This window comes from Ammospiza nelsoni, chromosome 10 (assembly GCF_027579445.1).
Source record: "Ammospiza nelsoni isolate bAmmNel1 chromosome 10, bAmmNel1.pri, whole genome shotgun sequence".
NCBI lineage: Eukaryota > Metazoa > Chordata > Aves > Passeriformes > Passerellidae > Ammospiza > Ammospiza nelsoni.
In genome coordinates this window covers 9192774-9217695 of record NC_080642.1, presented here as the reverse complement: position 1 = coordinate 9217695, position 24922 = coordinate 9192774, and the positions used below count along the sequence as shown (strand labels likewise).

The window sequence follows — 24922 nt, the reverse complement described above, 5'->3', positions numbered from 1 at the left end:
TGGCCTCCCTTTGAGCCCCACTTAACTTGGGTCTGGCTGTGATGTAAACTTCACTGAGAATAAGTTTCTTACTGGCAGATATTTGCTTTGTCTTCTTTGACTCCAACTGAGAAAAGACTGGAGGGTGATTGTAGTGCTTGGCTTCTGGTCATGAACAACCCCCCTTTCAGCAGAAACGGGAAATTAGGAGGATGGGCTAATATATTTTTTATTGGCTAATGTGTGTGTCTTTAGTCTGTACTTCTGACAATATTGGATATTCTCATCTGTCTGGTTTGATGGTTTCCAAGATGTAAAGGGTGTTGTCAGGAAAGAAAATGTCCATGATTGTGTTCATACATAATCGTTTCCTCTGGGAGTTGGTTGCACTTCAGTAAGTGCCTTGTGGAGATGGGAGCATAAAACCTTGGTGACCTCTTTTGTTTTTAACCATAAGTAACTCGACAAGGAAACCTCTTGAATGTCCCAAAGGATTCTGTTTGCTTTTGGGCTCATTTTTAAGCTCATTTATAAGCCATGTTGCCTTGTTTATAATGAGTTGTGTTACTGGTCATGGCCCCCCTGAAGGGGAGAAGAGCAGGTGATCTGCAGATTTGTTTTGTGAACTTTTTTGTGCACCCCTTACTTCTGCTCACAAAGTTCCTGATATGCCTTTGGCACCACCACCATGGTTTTGAAGGTGTCTGGACAGAGAGCCTGTTGGTCATTGCCCTGCACTGTCTGCTGGAAGCGGGACAAGGGAAACTCCCTCCAGAGTTGGCAGTCCTGTCCCCTGGATGCCTTGGGTGTTCCTAGGTACTCTCCATCCTGCAGCTGAACTCTCCCAGACTGGTCATGCACCTTCCTCAGCTTTCCTTTTCCCTTGGGAAATTCAGTGCCAGGTTTCCAAGCACAGTTAATGACCCAGATTGGCCTTCACAGTGACCATGTGTGGGTGGAGAAGTGAGATGCCCCTGCCAAGAGTTTGATGGTGGCATTGGCTGCCCAGAGTGTTAACCTGCACAGGGGCAACCTGAGAGTCCCTGGAGGTGCCTTGAGGGGGGGGTGCGTTTCTGTGTCATGATTGCCACCTGGTGGTCACCAGCGTGACACTGTCCCCTCCAAAGGTCACCCTGTCACCCCGACTGTGCTGGGAAGGAGTGAGGAGGAACTCATGGCTCCAGGTCATGCTGGCCATGCCCTGAGTTGAGCTGCTGTGCTCCCTCCTGCATGTGAAGTGACTTTACCTTGGCAGTGAAATGCTGTATAACTGTACCTGCTTCAGGTAACTGGTAAAGCAAATTAGCTCCAAGACATTCTCCTTTTCCAGAGAAATATTGCAAGTACTGCCATGTACTGTTATTTTCTGGGGACTGATTTCAGTGTTGGAGTCCAGGGTTATTTGGAGTATTAGTCCAGATGTCTCTGCACTTATGCAGATGGTTAAGGTGGAATTTTTTTGTCCCCACATATGATGATGGATGAGACTATATAAAAAAAACAGCTAATAGAAAAGCATGGAATCACTGGCTTCCTCTGTGTCACATTGGGCTTGTGACCATTCTAGCTCAGGGTCTTAGATATTGGTCTGTCAAGGTGACATGATTTGTTCCAGCTTTTGCAATAAAATTAAATGTTGCAGGATGTTACTTCATTTGCTGCTGTTTCCAAAGCCACTTGAGTGGCTGGAATTTTTTTCATCTCTGGCATTTTATTAATTTTTTTTTTTTAATTGAAAAGTGTATTTTGTGTGAGGGGTAATAATGAGATACCTTGGGTAGTTCAGTGTAAGGCTCAAGGGAAGGTCCAATCCTCTCAACAGAGCAGTGTGGCTCTATTGAAAAAACACCTTCTTGCAGATGGGAGTGTCCCTCAGTAAAGCTTTGTTCCCTTGGCACAAATAACCACCTTGTGGGACGGCTCCATGTGTGTTGGGAGCACCATGCTGCTCCTGGGCTCTGATGGGAATAAAATGAAATGTAATGGCAGCTGCAGGAAGGCAGCTCCATGATGTGGAACAGGGCTGGACTGTGCTCTCGAGCACTGGGCTTCCCATGGCACAGCTCTCTGTCCCTCTGATGCTCAGCCCTGCAGCCCTCTCACCATCTCCACTGGCACCTGTGGCCTTCCTCAAGCCTGTGCAGCTCTGTCTGAGCTCTGGGCAGTGGGAGCATCCTGGTGGGGCTTCTTCCTTAAGGACTGGTGGCTTATGTGGGGAGTGTTCTGCTGCTGAAAGAAACTCTCCATGTAGGATGAGTGTGGACAAATCTGCTCCAGGAGAAACTGAGCGAGTTCCCAATGGAAGTTATTCACTCAATGTGGGAGCCTGCCTGGCTTTTCAAAGGAAACAGGCCTTATGTAATCCTGCTTTGTCTTTTTGGAGAGTTTTTATCATGTAACCTTTGAATGCACAGGCCAGTTTCAGCTCCGTGGAGTGAGCTCAAATGTTCCTAGAGATGGATGGGGGAATGATGAGGGGGAAGATGGCAGCTTGGGGGTGGCTCTGCCCCTGGTGCACATCCTGGCTCTGGTGAGTGGGCACCTTGGAGCAGTTCAGCAATCTTGCAGCTATGGCTGATTTGGAGAAATAGCCTGTTTTGCCCCAACCATGGCATGCTCCAGTCAGTGCACGCTGCACCATGTCTGACATCAATCCAAGGGTATTCAGGGAATTCAAGGTAATGTTCTGCCATCAGCGTCACAGAAAAGAAATGTTTACGTCTGTAACCATTGTAACTCTTTTTTGCCTTTTGACATTTAAAAAGAAAGGAGATGCACGCAAGCCCAGGGTGTCACAGACACTGTGACTCCTGGGAGTGAACGTCTGAGCGCTGCTGGGCCCAGTGCCCCTGGCTGTTTATAAGCCTCTTGAACTATTCTTGTTACCCTTGGTGGCCGCGGAGCCCCAGGAATGATTTTGCAGCCTGGCTGTTACTCTGGGGCCATCGGTGATCCTATATGCATTACCTTTGATCACATGCAGTCCTGTCAGATTCTGCTCTGATGCAAGTCATCATGCCTTGGTGACTGTAACATGGCCCCAATTAAAGTCAGTTATACACTTTTTATTTCAAGGTACTTGAGAAATGTTCCCTGGAACACTGTAAATCAAATGTTAATTACTATTAAAAAAATATTAGTCCTATATCAAACCTCTGGGTAAACCCCTTATGGTTCGTAATCTAATTTCAGTAAACGGATCAAGAGGAGCATGGGTTTGAGGAGTGAGCTGGAAAGCACTCTGGCACTCAGAGGTGCTTTCCATGGCTTGTCCTGTAGATGTCCAGCCGCCCTCCCAGTGCACTTCCCAGATCTGCCCTGCCAAGGGAAGGGACACCTAAGATTCAAGACCTTGACATTTCTGCTGGATAGGGCAATGTGTCCTCTCTTTTCCTGTTTTGTTTTTTCCATCCTTGGCAGCGCTGGTGGGTCTGTAGACCCACAGGCTCATCCTTGCTCAGTCCCAGCTCTGCACCAGACGTTGGAAATGAAGTGGTGATTTCTCTGTTTTATTGTTACTGCTGAGAGAGAGTGAGATAAAACTGATGCCTCATTTATTTACATTAAAATAAGGATTAGACTGGGACCCAGCTGCAGGAACAGAGAATTCAGCCACGATGCCAAATGTGCACGTATTTCTGCCATACAGTTTGTACATAAAATTGAAACAATAAAGGGAAATATCTTTTATCCTTGTTTTCATTTTTATTTTAAAGCTAGACAATGTGAACTCTACAATTTACCACACCATGAAGCGAGCAATCCTTTCCAGCATATTACACAATGTGACAGGTTTATTACACAGCCCTTCCCGTTGTGAAGAAGGAGCTTTGCTCCCATAAAGAAGATGGGCTCGCTTGTGCTGAGAGTTTGGGGTTTGTTCTGTGGGTTTATGGCACATTTGAAGCCTTGAGACCGTCTTGCTTGTCCAAATAACAAGTGCACTGTTTTGGCCCTAATTTAGGAAAGTAATTAGTGTCTGTTCTCACTCATTGGAATTAAAGCAGAAGGATCAATGTAATGATTGTGTATTTTATGCAGTGGAAAGACACTTATTAGAGTGGCTGTTTTTGTGCTGTGTTATTACCCCTCTCTTTTGTGTCATATTTTGATGGATTCGCCTTAATTTCAGTTGTAATCTTCTTGGGTCAGGAACATTATCTCTATTGACTGTAATGTGCATTGGCCTAATGGCAGTATATTAAAAAAATAAAAAGTAATTTAACTCTGTGTTCTGTAGAGCAATCTAAAGGTGAGAAAGGGGACAGGGGGAGCCACCGTATGACATGGGTTCTCATGGGGTATTTGTAATCAGCTGGAGGGGGAGCAAATGTCTCGCTCCTTTGGAGTCCTGCTTTGCACAGTGTCCAGAGCTGAGCCTTGTTTGACACCAGAGCTGTTGGACAGATCCATGCTGGAGTCTGCACTGGAGCAGATGGAAACTTTCTCCAAGCACAATAGAGCAGCAACTTCATCTACGTGTGCAGAGTACTTCATCAAGCACTGTTAGCATGGAGGGGGACAATTTCCCCTGTCCGGGAAATCCCCTGTTTCTAGATCATTGGCTCCTCTCCAGTCAGCTCTGGGTTCAGAGGCTTCTGCTTAGCCATGAGAGCAGGAACAAATGATTGGGAATGCTGAGATTCTCTAAGGAGCCCGGAAAATGGTCGGAAAGATGATCTGTGGGCGTGTTGTGTGACTCCTGTCAGGGAGCCAGCGTGGGTTCTTCACACCTCTGTCTTCACAGGGCATGTGTTTGCCTGGCAGAGCTGTGTATCCTTTGGGATGGAGAGCAGTGTACTGAGCTCCCTGTGGAGCTCTCTGGTATCTGGTGTGAATCTGTTCTTCATTTTTGGTAGTAGAAGTGAGTCACCTTTTTCAGTGGTGAGGAGGGTGAGGAGAGGAGCGAAGGTCTCAAGGCAGCCATGTGTAACGCTAGAGCTGCCTGTGTGGATGGCTGTGCTTTTCTTATCCCTGTTGGATGCATTTTTCTCTAGAATTGGAAACTTTTTACCTTCACAAAAACCTAAGAGTTTAACACATCTATTTCAAATGAGATACACAAAAATAGCCCAAAGTAGTTCCTGGTGAGTGTTTTGTATCCCCAGTAGATACAATGCATGGTGTGGCTTGAATTCCTGCTAAGTCCTCTGCCAAAACTCAGGGAGAAGTGAATGGGTGAAAGAGTGTATTTGAGGGCTCAGCAGCCTCTCTGCAGGGACAATAACAACATGACAGTAGTAGTTATACACTTTAAAAAAGCATCCCTTTCTTTCTGCAGGCAGTTGTGCAAAAGTCTTGGACAGGCCGGAGAGATCGAGCCGGAATCGGAAGGGATCCTGACGGAGTACGGTGTGGATTTCTCTGACTTTTCCCCTGAAGTCCTGGAATGTCTACCCCAGAACCTGCCCTGGGTTATCTCACCAGAAGAGCTGGCCAAAAGAAGAGATTTAAGGTAACAGCAAAAAGCATGGTCTAACACTCCTTGGGTTGGTGCAGAGTTGTGCTATTTTGTTTTGCTTTCATCACATTTTGTAAAGGCACTGACTATAACATGTATCATGTTATACCTTAGCTGTGCTAGAAAGCATAGAAAGAAACTACTTTTGAAAGTACTGACAAACCCAGAAGATCAGTTACTTGGAGAAGTATTTTGTGAGACAGAGAGGCTTTTTCTCAAAAGAACTATTGAAAATGTGAAAATTTGGTGCTCGGCACTTAATCTGAAAGTTTTATGATTTTGTCTGGAATGTATTATGCATTTTAGTGGTAGTTTTATAGCAGAGATTTTCTGAATGCCGTTGCTCTGGGATTTGAGACAGATAAAGACTGTCCACCTCACATCAGCCAACCCTGCAATTCAGTGGTGCTTCCAGCCAGCTTTCAGGAACTTCACAGCCTGTTGAGTGGCAGACCTTGACATTGCTAGACTACCCAAAACTAGTGGATTTGCTACACTTCTAAGTGTCAGATTTTAGAGACATCCTTACTAGAAAAGATTTGAAGACCAAAGAAAAAATATTTGTTTAGAACCTCACTTTGCCATAAAGGATGATGCAGGCAAACAATAAACACATTATTAAGAAGACACAGTGTGTTCTGCTTCCAGCCTTGCTTATGTTGGAGCATCCTGACTCAGTTGGCAGATTCACTGCTGTCTTGTGTAATGCTGAGGTGAAGCAGCCCTAGGAGGCTGGTGCCTCTGGACACTGCACTGGTACAAACACCTGTATTTATTGGAGGAGAAACAGTAAGCTCCTCTTCATTTATCTGTGTTATCTGTGGTATGGACATTAGCAATCTGAGCAGATAAACTGATAAACTGCAGCCATTTTTATTTCAAGGCTGAAAATATATTTGTATCTGTGCCTGTACTCCAGGTGTTACTTTGGACCTAATTCTGCTCTGGAGCCTGCAGCCTCCTTACTGTTTCAGCTTTCTGGATTTCCACTGCCCTACAGTGGAATAATTCAGCAGAGAATCACACTCCTGACTGACTAATGCTAACACTCAGATACCAGACTCAGACTGCAGGCTTCAGGTAGCATTAAAAAAAAAAAAGTAGACACTGAACGCTGCTGTTCAGATGTCACTTGAAAGTGCTTATTTTTATATTCTTGACTACAGTTCAGTAGCCTTCTCTGTTTCTTCTGACCGAGTTCTTTTAAGCAAATAAAGAGCTTGACTTGTCTCCAGTCAGACAGTCAGTTTTGGAAACAAATTCCAAGTGCATTTCTTGCTTTTATTGCTGAATTATTACACTGGGGCTTATCAAGGTGATAACAGTTCTGCGGTTAAGCCATTTAAATCCCTCTCTGCCCCTTCCTGACCGCAGTGCACACTACAAAGTAGATTTCCTTTTGATCCTCTCAAATATAAACATTTAACAGTCAAAATTTTTAAGACAATTATTTGAGCTTAATTTGCTAATCCTTTTAATGTCAACTGCCACACTGCTGACTAACCAGTCTGTGGTCTAAACACATATGGAGATAACATGAGACTTCTGGTTATGGAAAATAAAATACATATGAGTTTTCCTTGTTGTTTCCTCACAGAAAGGGGTTTGTCTACCCAGGAAGAAGATGAATTTTATTAGTAAATGCAGTGTGAATTGTAGGGAGGTGGTGTCAGGTAGTTGGAGATCTGGCTGGCATCTCTGATGAGTGAGACCAGAAGACCTTGAGACTATTTTTGACAAGTCCCAAGGTAGCTTGGCCTTAACTTGTTATTAGATATCAGCTTTCATATTGTCAGCAGTAAGTGTGCTGTGGTCTGCACTGTCCTACAAAGGGCCAGTACACACAGGCCAGGATGGCATCCAGAGGAACACACCTGAACTTGGGTGTCTGTTCTGGGTGCACATCTGAGTTATGCCTTGTTTCCCAGGGGATCTCTCACACCTGCCTCTGTGAGTGCCCATCTTTGCTGTACTTTGTGCATGGTGGTCTGTCAGGCTTCCCAGATTACTACTGTACAGTAGTCTGAAAGTATGATGTAAATTCATTACAGTGAAATAAAAACTCATCTTTTCTCCTAAAACATGTTAACACTTGTAAATACCTCATCTAATTCAGTTTACAGGTTGCTTGCTTGACTAGAGTAAATACATGTTAGAGTTTAGCTTAAAATACTTCCACCTCTAGTAAATCCTCTGCAGTTCTGTAACATAGGGCTGTAAATTTTCTAGTGTCATGTACAAAAGTTGGATTTGGAACTGAGACCCAAAAAATGTCTTGTGTTTTTGTGTGTTTCCTTTTCCTAAGATAACTTTTCCTTGTTTCCTTTCACCTTGGGAAATGACCCTTTCCTCCTCAAAAGGCAGTTTGTGTGTTCTGCTGAGCAGTGTCCGAGGTGTGGTCTGGGAGTTTGGAGCGTGCAGAGAGCGCCCTGCACCAGAGGTGTTTGTCAGTGTGGTTATAGATGGAACTGAGACAATGTGTTTTCACCAAGCTGCTGAGGCTGGGCAAGAGGGAAAGGCATTTTAACCATGCCATCTTGTAAATATGTTCCTTGATCTTCCTGCAAGTCTTCCAGTTTTACAGGAAGCCTGTTCTTGCCATGCATGTTCTATTTGGATAGCAAGTGTGATTTCACCTACACAGCCTGTGTAGAATTGCTTCCAAGAGATCATTTTTTTCCTTCACTTCTCCAGTAATAGCTCACAAAGAAAGGTTTACATAATATTTCAATATTACTTAAGGCAGAAAAGATCCAAACCTTGTGGATGGCTTTGTCATGATTTGACTGGCTTAGCACTCTGCTCTGCCATTTTTACACAGTTTTGCCATGGACATCTGTTTCTCACCTGCATGGGTTTATTTGTAAAATTAGACAAGTATTTCACAGGCATTCCCAACTTACTTGTTTCTAAAGAGCACCCAAAACTTGTAATGAAAAGCACTGGGCAAGTATTAGGTGTTGGCATTGCATCCTGCAGTTGAATTTTGAGAGAACAGGAAGGTTCATGAAGTATCAGAATGTGTGGTTGAGGAAACTTCCCTTCCAGAGACTTAAAATATGATAATACAGATAGGACTGGAGTGATCATTTTATTATTCAGGTTGACTGGAGATGGTATTTGTTTCATTAGAAGTTTGAGAAGTGTTTGGTTTCTGCTTTTAGGGAAACTTTGGAGGATTAATGTCATAGAGACAAATGTTGATGGGTGCAAAGTTTCAACCACTTTCCGGTCTTTTCCAATGTTATAACATGTAATTTTCATTTCCGTGTTTGCTTTGGGACAAAATGTAGCCCCTGAAGAAAAGAGGGGTGAGGGCAAAGAAGGAAATACAAATTTCAGAGATGGGTACAGGAGCTGGAGGCAGAGGGAGGAGGAGGAGGAGGCCATTTGAAGAGGTCTAGCCAGAAATCTAAGAAACCCGAAAGCTATTTCTAAGACTCATTCCAAATGTTTCTAATTTCATTCATATCTTTTTGTTTCCTTTACTGCTTAACTGGGACAAGAAAGTAAAGCCAGGAAAGTCCAATCATAGTGGGAAACAAAAACCTAAATATTGGACAGAGAAAAAAGGTCTTTCTTTGCAAAGCAATTCTGCCTTTTGCTTGTCTCCCATTGTTGGTGTTACTGTGGAAAATGTATAACATCACTTTTTTGGAAAGTGTTAGAACCTGTTCAAGTAGAGATGGTTTATATAGTCTAACATGGAAGAACTAGAGGATATCTATTTCTTTACCATTTGCCTAATAATAAGTGAGCCCGTTGACCTCCGCTGGACTATTACAAATGTGAAACTTGGCACTCAAAATTGCTTGCTCTAAATTTTCCAGTTGCTTTCTCATTTTCCATTTGATGTCATCCTGCCAACTAGTGATTTTATTATTATAAACAGGACATTGTATTCACTTTTAAGAAGAAATATGAAGCTGAAGGTAAAATTACAAACTGCAGTTTCTCAGCTGGCAAAATACAAAACAATGAGCTAAAAATACTGAGCAGAGAAAGGGTGTTGTGGCAGGGAACTCTGAAATATCTACAAGATGGATGTGTTCTGAGGAGCAGAAACTGACTTGAGCTGAGCAGGGCTAAACTCTGAAGAATCATCAGATTGTTCAGCTTGGAAGGCAGATCTAGAGATCATCTACTCCTACCCTATTGTTCAAAGCAGGGTTAGCTGGAGCAGGCTGCTCAGGGCTGTGCCCATTTGGGGTTTGGATAGCTCCAAAGATGAGGATTCCACAGCCCCTCTGAGGAACATGTTCCTCAGAAAAACATGTGTTTTTCCCTTCAAGTAGATTCTCCTGTGTTTTGTGCCCATTGTCTCTTGTCCTGTTGGATACCACTGGAAATTGTCTTGCTGTCTTTACTCCCTAAAGGTGAAAATACACCTTTATCACATTGACAGTATTTTCACATTGAAAAGATCTCCCGGCCTGAGCCTTCTCTTCTCAAAGCTGAACAGTCCCAGCTCTCTCAGTCTCTCCTTGTAGGTTGGATGCTCTGATTCCTTAATCATCATCAAGGCACTTCAGCAAACTTGCAGCCCTTTGTTGACATCTCCCTGGTACTGGGGAGCCCAGAACTGGACACAGCACTCCAGTTGTGATCTCACCAGTGCCAGGCAGAGGGGAAGGATTGAAGGAATGCATCCTTTGGCCTTCTGGCAACACTCCTCCTGGTGCAGCCCAGGAGGCTCTTGGCCACCTTTGCTACAGTGACATTTTGTTGGTTCATGTTTAACTTGTCCATCAGGACATCCTTTTCTGCCAAGCTGCTTTCCAGATGGTCCTTCCCCAGTCTGTGCTGGTGCATGGGGCTGTTCCTCCCTGTGTGCAGGACTCTGTTTTTCCCTTTGAGCTTCATGAGATTCCCATCAGAGCCTTCCTTTGCTGAGGTCCCTCTGAAGGGCTGTTCCTCCCACAATGCTGAAAGGGCAGCAGAGGAGGTCAGCAGGATCCCCTGCATTGGCAGGAGACAATTAGAGCTCACTTGCTTCCCTGGCAGGGCAGAGTTGCTGAACTTTGCTCTTGCAGGCAAATGAAGCTTTCAGTTACAATTTGCATCTTGCTATTTCAGCACAGGACCTCAACTGCAACTGATCCAAATTGTTGAAGGCCAAATTTGTAATTTTGGCTGCCCCTTCAGAAGTGTGGCATCCTTCCTTTGGGAAGAAGAGCAGAGGTGCTCTGCTGTGTCCCTCTGCCCACTGGGGAGGGAGGCTCTGCAGCACTGTTGGTACTTGCACTGCAGCTCTATTTTGCTTCTATTTCTTTCTCAAGGAGTGTTACAACTGGTAACAGGGATTAGCACTGTGTACAGTAAGGGTTTGACAGCATGGTCTTTGCTGTAGATGCCCAAGGAGATTATTGGCTGCTAAAATTAGAGGTGATGGTAAAAATGGCAGCCTTGAGCTGTGCAAGGGGTGTTGGAGGAAAGCAGTCAGCCTCTGAAACAGATGTCTTTCCAAGGCAGGTGGACAACTTCAGTTAGGAATGAGTGCAGGGCAGATAAAACATTGTTAAACAGCTTGTTTCCTGGAGATTTTCCACTACAAAAAGCTAGTGTTAAGTAAAGCAAGTCTTACTCAGCTATAATAGGATATGTAAATATGCTCTGGTTTCTGATGGAAACTGAGAAATTACTTGTTTAGCAAATGTATAAGCAACATTGCTTCAGAACTGACTGTTATCTTGGAGTGGAGACACAAAAAGGGCCAGATTGTGATCTCTGCTCTCACTGAGCTGTTCTGTGACTGATTAAATGTTCTCCATAGAGAGATACATTGGATTAGATACATAGGTGATTTACAAAGGATTATTCAGTGGTGTTTAAGCATATCAGATCCAGTTCCTCTGTAATAGGATTGATTCCAGAACCTGGTGATGGTGACTGTACCTGCTCTGGCTACTTCTGCTTTCCAGGCAGTCTGAGGAACTGTACCATTCTTGGACTGATGAGGAGAGCTCATGTTGGCTCCTTTCTCTGCCATTAGCTGAGTAAGTAAAGCTCTGGAGTAAATATGCTCAAGGTGCTGTTGCCAGTGATGTGATTCAGCTCCTTGCTTCTGGTTGGCTTCTTTTGGTCCTCCTCTCTGTTTTCATAATATTTTCTACTACAGTATAGCTACAGCAATTATGGTGGCCCTGTTCTGAATAAAATTATGCATGTTGTGTGCTCTCAGATGCTGTTACCAGTGCCTGGTGTAGAGACACAGGGCAACTTCACCTTTTTCTTTATAGTAAGGTGCATGTGATCACTGGAAGTGCTGCTTCAAACAGAATTGGTGGTGTGTGGTTGGATAGAATTTTTGCTTTCTGATCTTGTAGGCCATCACACCTAATCTTGCTTTGTTAGAAATCTGTTCAGCTGGGGAAAACAGTAATTTTTGCACCTCGATTGTTATACATACAGTGTTGTCCTTGCCTGGATATTTATTTTATGGAGAGAAGTGGAGGGAATAACAGAAGGAGATGAGGATAAAATCTTAAGTAAGTCTGACAGTGTCTGTGTTTCTTACTGGATTCCACTGGATCACAAGGTAGGGGTTTGATGAGCAGAGGAAAGTGCCATAGCCTCTCATGTTTATGGTTTATGTATGTTAAGTGGGGCAGTTCAGGTGTGCCAAGTACTGCCCCTTTACTTGATATCACAGTGCTTTGCTGGTGCCCTGCTCTCCCTGTAGGTCAGATAGCACAGGGTGGACAAGAGATGAAGTGTCCAGGTCCTGGTGTCAACCCAAGTTTCTGTCTCTGGTGCTGTAGCTGAAGAGACCCAGCACCACTCCATCTGGGGAGGTGGTGTGTCCCTGCTGTGGTATTTCAGAGCTGATCACAAGGACAGGCTGGTCATTATAAGGAACAGTATTTTCCTTGGGTTCCACTCTGATGGTGCGATCTGAAACATGCTTTAACCTGTCCGTCTGTCTCACTTTTTGGGTGATTGGATCTTTGTTACCAGATTATTCTCCATAAAAAAACCAGCCAAACCATAAATTGTAACATAGATGGCCCAAATGCAAGTGTATGAGGCAGAGCTGTCCTGGAGATATCACAGCATGGATTAGAAGTGGGACAGTCTGGAAAAGACTAGCAAAAATATTCTGGGAGATAAGAGATTGATTTACAAGGAAGGATTAACTGTTCAATGTGTATCTGCCAACACTGAAACTAGAAATTTGTGAAAGATATAGTAGTTGATAGTTAAAAATATGTGGACCAAAATGAAAAAAATGAGGATCATTTACGATGATGGGAGGGTAGAAAGGGGTGTTATAAGGACAAGTAAGGTAAAACAAAGAGGAAGCCTTTCCTGTGCAGCCCAAAATGGACTGTAGTGGAGATTGCTAAAGGGCTGGAAACTCCATCACTAAAGATGCTTGATGCCATACAGGAGAAAGTCCTTGCAGATGTATTGTCCTGAGCAGCCTGGCTCTGACCTGTGGGGGCTGGATGACTTGGTGTCTCTTGCACTGTGCATCTGTGATTCAAACAGTTTATATAATGCAGTGCATTTTCAGTTACACTTTGCTTTCTTGCGTGGGATGGTGGTGGTGCACAGAACTCATTATACTTGTGGCACAATTACAGATGACTTGTAGGACTTGTAGGAAATACTGCTGGTGCTTGGCCTCCCAGAGACTCTGATCTCCTTTATAAATATATTTTGGTTTTTCAAGCTATATAGATATAAGACTGCAGTGCTTTTTTTTTTTTTTTTCTGTCTTCCCTCTTACTTGGAGGCCATAAATATGGAGGAAAGAATAGAAGGATAAATAGAAGGAATAATTGGTTCTGGTTCAGCAATCCAGTGAGCAGTCCCTGGTGAAAATGTAAAAGTTTATTGTTGTAGATGTGTAATACACCAGGAGTCATTGTCAGCTGCTCTGTTGGACCGAGGTCTGTTTTCTGAACCAGGACAGGACATTAGCTAAAACATAAACACAGAGAAATTAAAAAGAGTAGTGCTGGGTTGAAGTTGGGCTTTCAATGCATTTTGTGCTCTGCTGGATTTTTGGGGGGTTTATAATGCTCAGTGTTTGGAGAGGTTAGTTTTTGCTTCCAATTATTTTATAATTATAGTTCATTTTTAAATTTATGCACCATGCCAAAAGAGTTTTGTGATGTGTCAAGTATCTTTGTCAGTCTGTTACAAGGCATTCAGAGTGCCATCAGAGATTTGTCAGGGTACTTCTCTTGCAGGCATATTTTTTAAATATATTCCTTTTAAGAGGCTGTCTTGGAAGCAGCCACTCTTGGGTTTTAACTAAAATCTGCCAGCATCAAGTGTGACAAATGTGGTAGACACTACAAGTAATAAGTGCTTTTAGGAGTGAGATGTTGAAGTCTCAAATGCTCAGGCACTGATTGGTCTCTGAAATTTCTCTTGGAGAAAGGGTACTTTGTCCTGATTTGGGTGATGAATATTGGCAGATTGATCCTTTGCTTATTGGCACTTTGTAACAAACCTGCACTGACACTGTGGTCAAGCTGGGTTTACTTGTGATTGAAGAATGAGATTGATTTCTGTGGTTGCCATAACAATGGGATTGTTGTGTGAAAAAATGTTAGTAGCATTCACTGGAGTGAGTTGACAGCTCTAGGATGCCTGTTCTCAAATTAAAACAACTGTTTCCAGCTCTGAGAAATGGTGTCTACTTAGCTTTTGCAAGATGGTGCTCAGCAGGGTCTTAGAAATGACCTGAAGAGCTTTAAGATTCTAAAAGTGCCTTTGCTATGCTTAATTTTAAAATGCCAGCTTTGAGCTGGAGTTAATAAGGGTAAACCAGGAGGCTGAGCTTTCACTCCCACCAGGCTATTGTATGTATTCACAAAGTGGAGAGAACAGGACACTCTAAGGAGTCCCTGGAAGAATGTAAATGCACTGCAAGTGTCTAGACATGCAGTCAGTCGTACTGTGAGTGTCTTAGCACTGACCTACTCAAGTTTAAAGAAGACTTGCACTGCTGAAACTTTAATAAACAATGGTCATTCCTGTCTCACCTCCGGCTGAAGCAGTCTGGACTTTGGAAATGGGCTGATGCTTCTGCAAAAGATTCAGCTTGGTGCTTCAGGAGCCTTTGGATGACTGGAGGGACTGTGGGCCATGACAGCTGAGCCTGGAGTGGGGCAGGGTGACAATGAGCTAGTTGAGTCTTGAATGTTGGAATTCACAAACACCTTCAGGCTTCTGGTGTGTTCTTTGTTCTCTTTTGTAGTTGTTTTGGTGTGTTGGTCTTTGTAAATGTCCAGTGAGCATCACTGGAGACTGCTTTGGTGTGAAAGTTGCCCATGGGAGGGGAGTCAGAATGGTGGGGGATAAATAAGGTAATTAAGTTAAATAATTAAGTTCAGGTGCCTTAATTCTGTCAGCTTCCTAACACAGGCAAGTGGAGAGGGAGGTGCTGATCTCTTCTCCTTGGTGACAGGACATGTGGGAATGGTTCAAAGCTGCACCAGGGAAGTTTAGACTGGATATTAGGAAGCCTTTCTGTACCAAGAAGGTGGTCAAACACTGTAACAGGTCTCCTAGAGAGGTGGTCAATGCTCCAACCCTGTCAATGTTTAAGAGGCATCTGAACAAAGCCCTTAACTACAACATGCTTTAATTTGGTCAGCCCTAAATTGTTCAAGCAGTTGGACCAGATGATTGTTGTTGGTCACTTCCAACTGAAACAGTTCTGTTCTGTTCCACTTTGTTCACTTCCCTTCCATTCCCTTCTACTCCAGCCCCTGTGTCTAGGTTTCCTGTTGGAAGACTTCCAGTGATTCCCTGCTCAGCACCTTTCTTAGGTGCTTTGATTTTCTTGCAAAGAATCTCTCTTTTTCTCTCATGAGACTTGGCAGTCTAAACTCTGCCCACAGCCTCATTCCTGAGCAGTCCAAGTTCAGACAAATGCCAAAGCTGGGGCTTCAGCCCAACTGCATTGAGATGGTGGTGGCTGCTGCAGGACTAGGACGAGTGGTGATCTGTGTCACACAGCAGCATGGACATGGTTTGGCTGCCAGCTGACTTGTGCTTGTGTTGCTTGGGGTGAAATTCCTCCATCCTCTGCTTTGCCTGGTTCCTGAATAGCTGGGTCATCCTTTGCTGCTTAAGGCCTCTGCCTGCCATGAGAGGTTACACCAGCTGGTAAGGACAATGTCTTGCTTCATGAAGGGTTTTCTGATGCTCTAGTGGGTACATGCAGTTCTCTGGACTGGTATTTCAGGTTGGCATTTATTAGTGGTGAAAATCTGGGCTCCATGTCTCCACCGGGGAGTTGACTCATCTGTGTGCTGCTGCTTGGAAAGATCTTTGAGTTATACAGGAAGATCTGTAGGGTGCTGCTTTGTTACTGTGTACAAAACTGTGACTTTTCTCCAAACAGCAAGAAAATGGCACTGTTAACACCCAAGCTTTGCCCAGCTGGGTGGTCATGTCAAAAACCTTGCCTCTAATACAGCCTGAGCCCATGGCTTGCCATTGCAATGCTTCATCCTGATGCAGGTAGCCTCTGTCTTGAGCAAAGAGTCAGCCCTGACCACTGGAATTTGTAATCTCCTGATGTCGTAGGTGTTCATATTTTATGGTTAAACTAAGTGGTATATTTAATTCTGAACAGTTTAACTGGCAAAAATGAATATATTGTACCAGTCTTTGCACCAACTGTGCAGTGTTTTCTCTGCTGATGCCTGTGAATACCTTAGCATAGATGTATACTTAGATGTATGTATTTGCACAAAGTAAAACAAACTGCTGTTGCAATCCTGTGATCTGTGAACATTTTAATTACCATGACGGTAATTCCAGCTCACCAACAGACTACTTATCTTACCTCTACTGCTGCACCAGCCATTTATTTTAGGTCCTGTTAAAGGTAAAAAGACTAACTGCTCTGCAGACATGCTTGTCTGCTTTAATTAGTCTTCCTGAAGCTGTGCAAAGAGCACTGCACTTAATTAGCTTTCCTTAAATTAGGATTGATATACCAGCCTGTATAGGTTGACACTGTCATTACTGTGTAATAAACTAAAGGCTCTATTCTATAATTCTTTTTCCCCAGGTGGTTGATTTGCAAGATGCCACGCAGAGCCAGCTTCAGCAGGGCCCTTGTCACTGCCATGGGGCTGGAGGTGGCTTGGCCAGTGCTGCTGGGGGCTGGCAGGGTCTGGGTGGCTCCTGCTTTCCTGACTCTTGCTTGCAGGTCCACCATGGTCAGTTGTGAGTAGTTCCCCTGATCCTCCCAAAGTCTTGCAGACATTGCCTTGCTCTGGTGCTTGAAACCTGTGAAACAAGGAGAAGGGAGGAAAGGTTTTGTTCTTCCATGCCAGAGCAAGTTCACCTCTGCAAACCTGTATTTGACATCTGTTTTACTTGATGGTGGTCCTGTAAAAAATGGAAGTTTCCACACTGAAATGTTTTGCCGTTTTTGGTTGTATTTTTTTTTTTGACCAGTGCTGAGGGATTCTTAAAGGCACATATGTATCTCCAGTCCTTTCCAGCATGAGGACCAGAAAATCTCTTAACTCTGTGTGTCTCAATCTCTTAAACCATTTTCTTTTAACCAAATTGTGTGTATGTTGGAACAAGTGGACTTAGATAGTCTCATTACTTTTACAAGTATGTTTTGACAATTTGAAATTAATAAACCAGGTTTTTATTAGGTCTGATGACAATGAGAGATGCTTCCTTTGAGGCCCTGAAAGAAGGGACAGAGGGAGATGACCAAACTTCTTAACCCACAAGGTCACCTTGGTGGCTTTTCAGAAGCTGGAAACGCTGCCAGTTTGTATATACCTATAGTCAATCAGTGCAAATGTGTGTGCATGTAGCTGTGGATTTAAGTAACGTCTTCCTCAGCAGGTGCATGAAACATTCTGTCCCTTGTGGTTTAATGAATCAACTCGCTGCAGGCTGGTCTTGTTACTGGTTACAGTCAGAAATGTGGTTTGATGTCTCTGAGATCCCTCCTGCCACAGCCTTTGGGGTATTGCACAGCCTGACAGCATGGTCAGGGCAGGAATTTGGTCAGCCCCTTCCCCTTCACAGGGCATACTTGCCACATAGCTGAGAGCAGTATTGTTTCTTCACCCAGGTGTTCTTTTCAGCTGTGCAGGGGTGGCTGGTGTAGGTGCCAAGGGAGGTGACAATTTGCAGGGCAGGCTGTGCTGCCCACACCCAGCCTTTCCTACCCTTGCTTCCACTGCATTGCCTGGTTCTCCAGGATGAGAGACAGCTCTCTGCAGCATCCTGGAGATAAAAGTGATTCCACTGGGCCTGGAGGAAAAGCAGGAGGAGATAGCTGGGAACATGACACCCTGCCCTGAAGGAACATATGTGCAGGGTGCAGCCCTCAGAGCTACAGTCCCATCATTCCATGGATCCCACATGCCAGCCCTTGTTCCTATGGCTATCTGAAACTTCTTCAGTAACAAAACCTGAAAACCAGAATACTTCATAATGTTGTCACACTTAATAATGTTGTTACTGGTGAGCTGAATTCACTCAGAAAATTTCATCTAGGTGTAGGCCTGTGTGCCAGGATTATCTGACTGCTGTGGGCTTGGAGCTCTGCTTTGAGGTTGGCTTCTCTTGTCCCATTGACTACCTGGCCGTTGGCTCTGCAGCACTTCTGCAGTATCCTTATGCCAAGGAGTATCTTGCCTTGTTTTACTTGGTCAGTGACTTTCTTACCTCACCTTGCAGTCTGTGCCCAGAATAAAGGGCCTGTGACAAGCTACAGGTCCAAGTCCTTTGAATAGTTCTAAAGGAGAAACAGATCTGAGCCTGGTGCTTAAACATATCTGAGCTGGTGAGAAATGCTAGATCAGAATTTGGACCTCACTTCAGCTTTGCTTCTGTGAGTTCATGGCTCTCAGACAGCTGTGAGCTGTGCCTGTGCTGGCCATGCCTGTGCTGAGAGACAGCTCAGAGCCAGCCACATGTCCCCAAGGGCTGAGCACAAAGGGAGGCTGGGGCTGCCCCCAGACTCACAGGTTTGAATGCTCTGAACTAGGAGCACCATTGGCCTCTGCAGGGGACTTGACTGGCCAAATACATCTCAGCAAAACAGCCCATTAGTTGCTACCACTGTATAAATGTGGCAAAATATTTGGCACCCTGTTTTTCTGCTCACTTTTATTTAGGGCAGGCTGCAAATATGCACTTTGTTGAAACCAATGTGCTAATTTTTTAACTGCCTGGAGCTACAATTCACAATGGGTGGCAGATGCTTGTGGTAGCAGGCCCTGAACATCTGGGATAAGCTCTGTATTCCCCTGACACAGGAACCTTCATTCTCTTTGAAGCAGGTCTTAACTTTTTTCTTGCTCACTTGCTAGATAAAGCAAGCCAATTGTGTTCATTCAGTTGACTCTTTTTAATGAAATAACTTAAAGGTTTATTGGATGTGTCTGGGGAGGGCACTTTGTACCCTGTGCATTAATGGGACCTGGTGTAAATACATGCAGGCTGGCATGTGTGTGTGTCCCCATTCTGTTTGTAGTATAGGAGTGTCTGTCTGCATATGCACAGCTCCCTAAAGTGAACTGCATGGTGCCTTGGAGTGGTGGTATCCTGAAATTCCATCCTTAGGTGGAATTTTAAGGAATAGATATTTATGGAATTAAGGTTGTTTGCAAACCTTTAAAAATTGGTTGATTTTTAGTGCTGGCACCAACTGATCAAAGTCCCAGTGTAGTTGAAAGATTTTATATCTTTCAGTGTCACAGTCTCTTAATTTGTTTAGATGCATGCAAAGGATCAGAAACTAATGTGCATCTGGGGATTAAGGCAGCTTTGCTATCCAATCTGAAAGCCAGCATATTCCAAAAGATTTTCAAAATCTCAGAAGGCAGTGAAGTGCTTTACTGATTTTTATGTGTTTGAAAATCTCTATTTAGTGTGCCTGGTGGAATTACATAGATAGATGCTGCCAGCTGTCTGACACCAGCAAATACCACCCAGAGCATTTCAGTATGGAAGTGATAGGTCTGCAAAGTTGGGAACAGTGCTCTCACTGTGATAGCACCCATACAAAACCACTTTCTAATTGCATGTACACTTGCTCCTTTAAGAATTCACTGTAATTTTCTTCTCCAATCTCTCCTACCCCAGGAGTAATACCAGTGGTTATGCTGTAGGAAAAATATTGCGTGTTTGCGTTATACATCTCTAGAAGGGAGTTGCCATCATGATATGAGTCTTTCTGTGGCAAAAAGAAAAAAAGAAAAGCAGTAGCCTGATCTCTTCCATGGCACTCTCAGCCTATACCATTGTGCTTGGGGATCTTTTAACTAGGGAGGGGCTGAACTTACTCTAGAAGTTAAGATAAAAGTAAAATAAGCCAGCAAACCCATTACTGTACTGACCTCATTGCTCTTCAGCTCTGGTCTCACATTCCTCACAGTGCTTGGGAAAACTCTGCTGTAGTCCAGAGGTCTGGGAAAGAAGTTGCTGTAGGACAGCCTGGGATGAAGGGAGGCCCTGAAGGAGGAGTTCAGGAAGTTTTATTTGTTGAATGCTTCAGGTTTTGTGTCTCACTGAAGCCAGGCTCTGCTCTATTAAAGGTGATGGTTCCTGAGTCAGATGCTTTATTTGTCCCATCTGTGTGGCCACAGACCATATCTGTGGTCCTGCTTGGTGTGTTCCCAGTGTTCTGCCACCCACTGCTACAGGACATACACATGTGAGCCTTCCAGGGCAGGGCTGCAAATTCCAGGTGCCACCTGGTACAGCACATGCAAAAGGATGCTCAGCTTTTCCTGAGCACCAAGTTGATTTGTAAGACCTAATGAGCTGATTTGGAGCTTGCCCTTCATATAACTTTCATATTTTTTTCCTACTGAACCTGCTTTTCCCTTTGGTCTATAATTGTCAGTGTAGGTTTTATAAAGTCCTGCATCTCCTGGGTGTCTTTACTGGGACTAAAACTCTCACTCAGTTTTGTCACATGCAGCTCAGTTTGTACGTGTTTCAGTGCCTCTGCTCTGTGCTAGCTGTGCTCATGGAGTGTCAGATGCTGTGACATCCACTCTTTGGCATGGGCATGAGGGTTATTTGTGTTCCATTTAACTTAGCAATTAGGAACAATCTATTTTTACTCTAGCTGCAAGGCATCTAGACTTTTTCTTGCTTGTTTCTTTGGAGTGAACTTGATGGGCTAAATTGTTTAGTTTTTGTGAGGGAAAATCTGTAATGAAATGAAAGCTACTAAGACCAAGCAGTTAAACCACAAAGAAAAATGAAAAAATACCCAAGGAGATTCACTTGTCTAAACTGTTTTTTAAAAAATAGTTTAGATTTAGAAATCAGATTAGATTGGAATATGTTTCAGCAGAGTCTTCTGAAAACATGGTTGTTGTTGTCTGGATGTCTCTGATGGACCCTGTGTTTTGATACCTTCTTCATGACTGGGAGATAAATTTTTCTTTTTTTTCTTTGGATAGGAAAGAATGCATTTTCACCATCGACCCATCAACTGCCAGAGATCTTGATGATGCTTTGTCCTGTAAACAACTCCCTGACGGTATGAGATATATTTTACAAAATACTTCTAGTGTTTGTATTCAGCTGTTGACACACTTGTATCTATAATTTGTCCTGAAGTATTCTTTGCCAAATATAAGTACAGTAATAAACTAGTTATTCTCCAGTTGTTTTAATTGCTTGTTTTTAGAAATCTTGGAGCAGACATCTTCAAATTGCACTCAGATTTGGTGTTAGAAAATGCAGAGCCACGGTGTTTTGCATAATCAGAGCTGTAATTTGATTTGAGCAGATCTCAGCTGTCTCCTGTCATTATGGGAGTTACAGCTGAATAGCTAATACACCACTTCTGCAGGCTGAAGTCGAGTGGAACTTTGACCTTGTGTACACAGTCCGTGGGTAAAGGAATCCAGTCTTTTGAAGGTCACTGCCTGAATTGTTTTTTGGTGTTTATGGGATGCTGGGAATTGTCAGATGAGCACAGTGTGCCTTATAAGTTGTGTTTTTCTTCTCATCGCCTTTTGAGCTTTCTCTTCTGCCTTATTTGTACTTTTACTATGCCGTAAGCCAACAGAACAGAAAGTAAAGCTCCAGAAGCCAAATCTTGATGATTATGACCAAAGGAACTTTTCTCCTGTAATCTTACTTTGCCATCCAAGCTCAGTTCATTTAGTTTGATAAGATCCAGTAACAGGCTGGGTTAGAAATATTGCGTGATTATATTAACCTATCCACCCCTAATAATGAAGATAAAGGTTGGTGGGGTTTTTTGGTGTGGATTTAGGGTTTCTTGCTCTTGCTTATCATCACAATATGATGACATCCAAGACATAATTTCCATTTTTTAAAGTTGATTTCATACTGTGTAATGTGGCCAATGAATTGTAATGTCATTTAGACCCAAGTACAGAGTACTATAACAGTGATATAAAATGGATAAAAAAACAGAGGTGAAAGACAATTTGAAGCTAATAAAATTACTTGTACTCTGCAATAGCCGTTTTGAGGTAAGATTAAGGAAAAAATGCCATTCTGTTTCACAGAAAATTGAGAGTCTTCTTGAGAGATCCTAAGCTGAGCTCTGTCACTTTGCCATCTGAATCACTGGAGGTTTATGACAGCATTGTGATCCCACAGGTCCTCAGATCTAAAGTGTTGAAACTCTGCCTTCTGACCATTTACTGTTCACATACATGTAGGTTTTAGATGCTGCAGGAACCACTCAGTGAGCTGCTTTGTGGTGCACACATCTGCATTGTTCTCTTACCCATAAGCCATTTGGAGAAAGTGTTCAAAGAAAGTATCAGTGTGAACAAGAATTATTCAGAATTCTTTCTGCCAGAAAACCTGCAAAGCCATGGCAGCCCTGTCACTGGGCTTGGGGATTGTGGGTATAGGTAGTGATGATGAGGGATGTGGCCACAGTCCTTAATTTGCATGCTGATGGGGAATTTAGAAATGTTCATTCCATCAGCCTGTTCCTGGCTGGGACTGGGCTCTGTCTAGCTGGGGACATGCTTCTCTTCAGTTTCTGGCACAGGGAACTTCAGCCCACAGACCTGCAGCTGGCTGAAGACACCCAGATCTATCTCCTATCACAAGTTCCTGGGACGTTTTCTTGCATGCAAAATGAATCTCTCTGCACTTGTTACTTTTTTGTCCTGGTGTGAATTTAACTTCTTGCTCAGTGATTTTCAGTCTGTGGTCCACTGGCCTCTGTGGCACTATGTAGGGTACTATTATAAGCCCATGAAATGTGGCTGGAGAAAGCAGGGGCAATAAGTCCATCAGCATTAGTGAAATTTTCTAAGGTATCTGTCCTTTGACTTAAAATTTTTTCAGCAGTTTCCTGACTTAGACAGGTCCAAAACCAGTGCTGGGAGTCCTTTGGGGTCACTTCTTTGTGTTCACTTGCTTGAAAAGCTGGGGCTGTTTGCAGCTCTTCAGTGTTTAGGAGAGCCCCTCTGGGAACCTCGATCTTGTGCTTGTAGAGCCTTTTGACATGTTTTGGAGGTACCCTGTGAACTTTTGGCTCTAAAAGTTGCTATGATGGCTGCAATTATTATGACAAAGAGCTGTTTTAGAAGTTAAGAGCGTGTCCAGGTCTGGCAAGGCTGAATCTCTCATGAGGGCAAAGTTGTGTTAAGAGTTAACGCAGCTTTTATTCCAAATGTAAACGTGGTTACAAGAAATTGTTATTTTTTCCATCCCTTTTGCCCATATGTAAAACACTTTAAAAAACCTCACCAAAAAATCCCTACATGAGCAAACCACATATCTTGGCATCCTCATGATGTCAGGAGATCTCCAAAAATCAACAGAAATTGCAGAACCTAATTCAGAATTCTCTGTTGGTGTATAGCACACTGAATTTCTACAAAAAAACACATTAATTGCCCACACTTCCTCTATCAGACAGCTAAATCAGGGCATTTCAGAAGATTTTGGAGAATTAAATTGTCTTTGAGCATTCATTGCTAATTTATTCAAGACTGTGACAGTTTCTTTGCTTTGAAGGATCTTAGGCAAAAGCAGAGAGATAAGCCACTGTCTTTGCACCTTTGTGGAGTTTCCAGCCTCCTCCTATCAGATCTGATCAATGGATGGAGGTTTCACCCGTGCTACATCCTCAGTAAAAGGTGGAAAGGAATTTTTTTGCCGAAATAGTTCACAAATCTATCATGAAGCACTACCCAGTAGCAGGGTGTCACTAGCAGAGGAAGCATGGGATGGCTTTGGGAAGAGCTGTATTTTTAATGGAGCTTGCAGTAGGATATTGCAGCAGTTGGAAACTTTTCCAGGGATATATGTTTTAAGTGGGCCAGTCTGGTTTTGAGAGGATTTTATATTGGAGTCTGTTTCTGATTAACAGCCGTGCTCCTCGTTATTGTTTAATGATAGCAGTAGGGAGGTGAGCTTGCTGCTCACATTTGTGAGTGTATATTTTAAAAGAGATCAGCTCCAATAAAGAAGGAAAATAGGGTTATTTATGTAACAGCTGCAGAAATATGAACAAACTGTGCTTCATTTAGATGATTCAGCATAACTTTGGAGTAAAAGATGGCTCTGGCCTGCACCTAGTTTCTACAGCCTTTGTAGAGCTTTGAGGTTTTAAACAAGTTCATTTGAGTCAATGCTCTTTTGTGATCCTTTCTGCACGTCTTCTAGCAAATTGCTGCAGCCAGGAAGGCACAGCAGAACCATTCTCAGGTCGTATGGATGTTGCAGAAAACAGCTGTACTATTTTCAAGCCTGAATGTTTTCACCCATGGTGCAGAGGTTTAAAGATTTATTCTGATCTCAGCATGACAGGTGACCTGTGAGTCCCAGTGATGCCAGGCATGTTTCTCACACTTTCCAAACCTCTTCTGGGCATTCTCTGCCAGTGGTGCTTGTATTTCTGGTAATGTACACTACTGATGCAGTCGTGATTGAAGGCTGCTTACCGGTAGGAGTAGAAATGGAATTTGGCACATTTCAAGGCATTCCTTCTAGTGAAAGGTCAGGCAATGATGGGAAAAGATGCAGCAGAAATTATGGGGAGGTATTTCTGAGGGCTTGTCTTTTGCTGCTGATCTCAAAGCAGTGCTTTGGGCTGTACTGACAGAGCTCTGTACATCTTTTATTTGTATATTAATAACTAACATGCTTTTCACTTGTGCTTTTTCTTTCATTCCTGTATTCTTACAGTCTTTTACAAAGTAATTTAAGTTCAAGTAATTTACATCATTTTTAGGAGGAGTTGTTGTGCTGCAGAATAGAAATATATTCTGCAGACTCTTTGCCCTGGTTTCCTTAGCTGTCTGCATTTTGGAGTGAGGCCATAAATAGATACAATCATTGACTCTTCCCAGTGTTTGCCTGATGACCTAAACAAATGAGGCTTCTGCAGTTTGCAGCCCCCTCTTTCTTTCTGTTTTCCTTAAATCCATTCAATCTGTTGGTGAATTTTAATCTGATGTACCTAAGGGAAATGGGATAGAAACAGCAAACACATTATGTTTCTGTAGGTGTCAT

General features: G+C 43.3%; 1 protein-coding gene across 1 annotated transcript in view; it reads left to right on the top strand.

The window, feature by feature from the left end:
- The window catches only part of DIS3L2 (DIS3 like 3'-5' exoribonuclease 2), a 180499-nt gene that overhangs the window by 72992 nt on the left and 82585 nt on the right, over positions 1-24922 (top strand). Inside the window, exons 10-11 of the mRNA XM_059479223.1 lie at positions 5261-5434; positions 20866-20945. Of these exons, the coding sequence (XP_059335206.1) occupies positions 5261-5434; positions 20866-20945 (254 nt within the window). The remainder of the gene's footprint in view (positions 1-5260; positions 5435-20865; positions 20946-24922) is intronic.